Below are 3,203 nucleotides of genomic sequence, written 5' to 3'. Positions count from 1 at the left end.
TTCATTAGGAGGTAAATAATATAAGCCTACGAATTATTTAGAAATAGTGGTGGATAAAAATCTACTGAATTGAATTTATTAAATTAAGAATCACAATTATATTTATCCTTTCATACGTCAAATTGACGCGTGTTCGTAGAGATAGGTATATAAGAAACGTCCGTAAATCTAGTGTTAACAAAACTTTTTCCTGGTTTATGCTCCGAGCAAGTATTTCGTCAAAGTCACGAAATAATTATCGTCACATCTCCGAGGAAATGAATTTCGCCATAAATAAGGCTCCTATACTATCAGAGCTGACCTATCAAGCAATATTGGAGCAAACAAGTTCGCAAGTTAACGTTATGTTAGTATTCGTTATGTTACAGAGATGCCAACTGCTGCGGACACGCCAAAATAATTTAAAAAACGGTAAATAACTACAAAGTAAATTTTGCAAATAGTTGACAATATTTGCTTGCTTTTAAAAATGTAAAGCATGTTATAATTACTGTAAAGTGGTGAATTATATTAGACTACGCATTGTTTAGAAATAGTGGTGTTTTAAAATCTACTAAATCGAACTTAAGAAACCAAGAATTACAATTAATAAACTACAACTTGAAAATATTTATTCGATGTGCTTATGTTAGCTCTTTGCTCCAACAATAAATGATAAGTCGGCCTGTCTAATTCAGGGGCTCTAGCCATAAATAAAGACATATTTCGTCATTCCATTTTTTTTCTCAAAAAAGGTGGGCACCTTATGGGTGGATCAATAATGCAGGAAACAGAGAGATGAAATACAGATATGGCAGAAGCGAAATTCAAACCCGGTATATTTCAGATATGAGGCTGAATCCTTGACCACCATGCTGCCGATCAGCTGAATTCGTCACTTTATTTCGGATGGTGTATAGTTCGTTCACCAGGAGTTGGCACTTGACTCCGCCTTCATCACGTGGTATCGGGTGATACAATTTCGCTATTTTGAAGAGAAGGATGTGAAAAAGGCTGCTATTTGGCGATCGTATGACAAAAATATTTATTTCGCAATCTTCATGTACATATTTTGAACATGTGCATTTTATTTCATAAACTTGTTGATATTTCTCTCTTTTTATTGAATAGTTTGTTCTTTTCGAGATATTTTGCTGGGAAAAAGTTTTTGAATATAAATTAGCTAGAATAACGAAAGGTATAATAGCTGATGATAGAGCGAAGTAAGTGACTGAAAAAAATTCACTGTTTGTGTTTGGCTATCACCTTCTACATCAGAAAGCCTCCACACGGTTTCTTCTAAGTAATCTGCGCAGACTATATAGAAAGAAAACAGTTTGAGCGCATGAAATCAAATTCTGTTTTAAAAGTGACTGAGAGGAATTTGTCATATATATTTGAGAATTGAATCTGTAGTGGTAGACAAGTAAATAAGACAAACTAATCATATTCAAATATTAAACAAATTTTTAGACAGATATTTGCAACTACTTTTTTTATTTTTACTAGATTTTCTATTAAAGGACTCTTTCGTAAACTGGTTTGCCTTTATACCATACCTGCCAACTCTTCGGATTTTCCGGAAGATTTTGTTTTCATATTTAAAGTGGTAGTAAATATATACTATTTTTTCTTTTATAAACTTATTTTTTAACTGATTTTGATCACCACTATTCTTACAAAAATTAAGCACATATATTAATATGCATTACTGTCATGGTTGTCAACTAAAGTTTGCTCATATACAACGTATTTGTTTGCTTAAAATTGAAGTTTTAATTCCATTTTAATACCACTGGGAAAAATGATAATGGATGGGATTAAAAGTTGGCAGGTATGTTATACTGGTCTGATTGGACTACCTATAAAAAACCGTGTGGAGGTTTTGCGCGCATTAGAGGTTATCTTGATTTCAAGCGGGGAAATATTTTCCCTCTTACTCCCCCGAGCTGAAATGAACTCTGCGTCCCAGAAAGTGGAGCCAAGTGACAACTCCTGGTGAACGAACTCTTCATTCTAGATGTGTTATTCTAGTAAACAATTTCCACAATGCACTACGATGAGGTTTCGAGTTGAGGAAACATTTTGTTATATATTTGAGGGTTCGCGTTTTGTCACAAATCACGTGATTTCGTGACAAAATTATTCTCAAAATTATTGAAATATAGCTTAACGATTGCTGAATCATCAAAGGTGGGAGTTTTATTTCTTAAAATACAATAGCGGAGAGGGGAAAGGTGTGGTGAATTGTAATGCCTATTCTATTTGCTAAGAGTATAACTGAATGTAATATATATCATATCCTACCTTTAACTTCTAGAATACATTTAACAGTAAATGGTACTCCAAGAAGTGGTTTTTCTTCTGAAAGCTGTTCAATGAAAAATTCTCCTGATTCAATAAGATCATCCACTCTTCTTGCCTCTATAATTGCGTTATCAAAATTGTCCTGAACTACTGCATTGATATAAGGTTCTACTTCAACTATACGATTAATATAAGTTTGAATAACTTTCTCAGATTTCAGCTAAAACATTTACAATTTTCCATAAATAAACTTAACACATAAATAAGTCACTACAATACAAATCGCATAAATAATTCGTTTCAAGTTTTACAATAATCAGATGAATTCGATTTTTGAAACCGATAACTTGTGCACAGTGCGCAAAATAAATATCGTTGAACACAAAATAATAAAGAGTAAAATATACCAAATTATGCACAATTAATAATGAGTAAAATATACAAATTTTACTATTCCCTTTTATTTCAGCTACATCAAAGTCCAAAATTTGAATGCAGCAGATTGTAAGGATTCTAATAAATAATCATTAAAAAATGAAACTCATTTAATTAGTTGTATCAACTGATTTCCCACAAATTTTAAATCTTACCATTTTATATTTGGTAATAAAGTTTTTATTCTATGTAATTCCAACGGATTCATTCAATAGTTGTTAAATAATAAAATAATATTTATAATTGCTGAAAGTAAATTGTTTATTAAAATACACCGGTGGACAAAATTAAGAGATGGAAGACATTTTCCCAAATATCTCAAAAAATACTGAATATAAATAAATGAAATTTGGTATGGATATAACTTATTCCATGATAATAAAGTATGCGAAACAAAAATGAAAGTGCCATTCACTGGCAAGACCTATTGCCAATAAATCCAATGTAGTCTGAACTTAAGGATAAAAGATGACAATAAAAGT

The 3,203-nt window shown here is 31.4% G+C and overlaps 2 protein-coding genes across 3 annotated transcripts in view; both read right to left on the bottom strand.

The window, feature by feature from the left end:
• LOC107450964 (fatty-acid amide hydrolase 2-A-like) overlaps positions 1–3,203 on the bottom strand; it is a 120,850-nt gene that overhangs the window by 17,567 nt on the left and 100,080 nt on the right. The window lies entirely within an intron of this gene.
• The window catches only part of LOC107450963 (fatty-acid amide hydrolase 2-A), a 41,202-nt gene that overhangs the window by 6,893 nt on the left and 31,106 nt on the right, over positions 1–3,203 (bottom strand). The window contains exon 3 of the mRNA XM_071185241.1: positions 2,287–2,506. Within this exon, the coding sequence (XP_071041342.1) occupies positions 2,287–2,506 (220 nt within the window). The remainder of the gene's footprint in view (positions 1–2,286; positions 2,507–3,203) is intronic.

The sequence above is a fragment of the Parasteatoda tepidariorum genome, chromosome 9 (genome assembly GCF_043381705.1).
Source record: "Parasteatoda tepidariorum isolate YZ-2023 chromosome 9, CAS_Ptep_4.0, whole genome shotgun sequence".
Taxonomy (NCBI): Eukaryota; Metazoa; Arthropoda; class Arachnida; order Araneae; family Theridiidae; genus Parasteatoda; species Parasteatoda tepidariorum.
The sequence above is the reverse complement of the archived record's forward strand: the minus strand, read 5'-3'. Positions and strand labels throughout refer to the sequence as shown.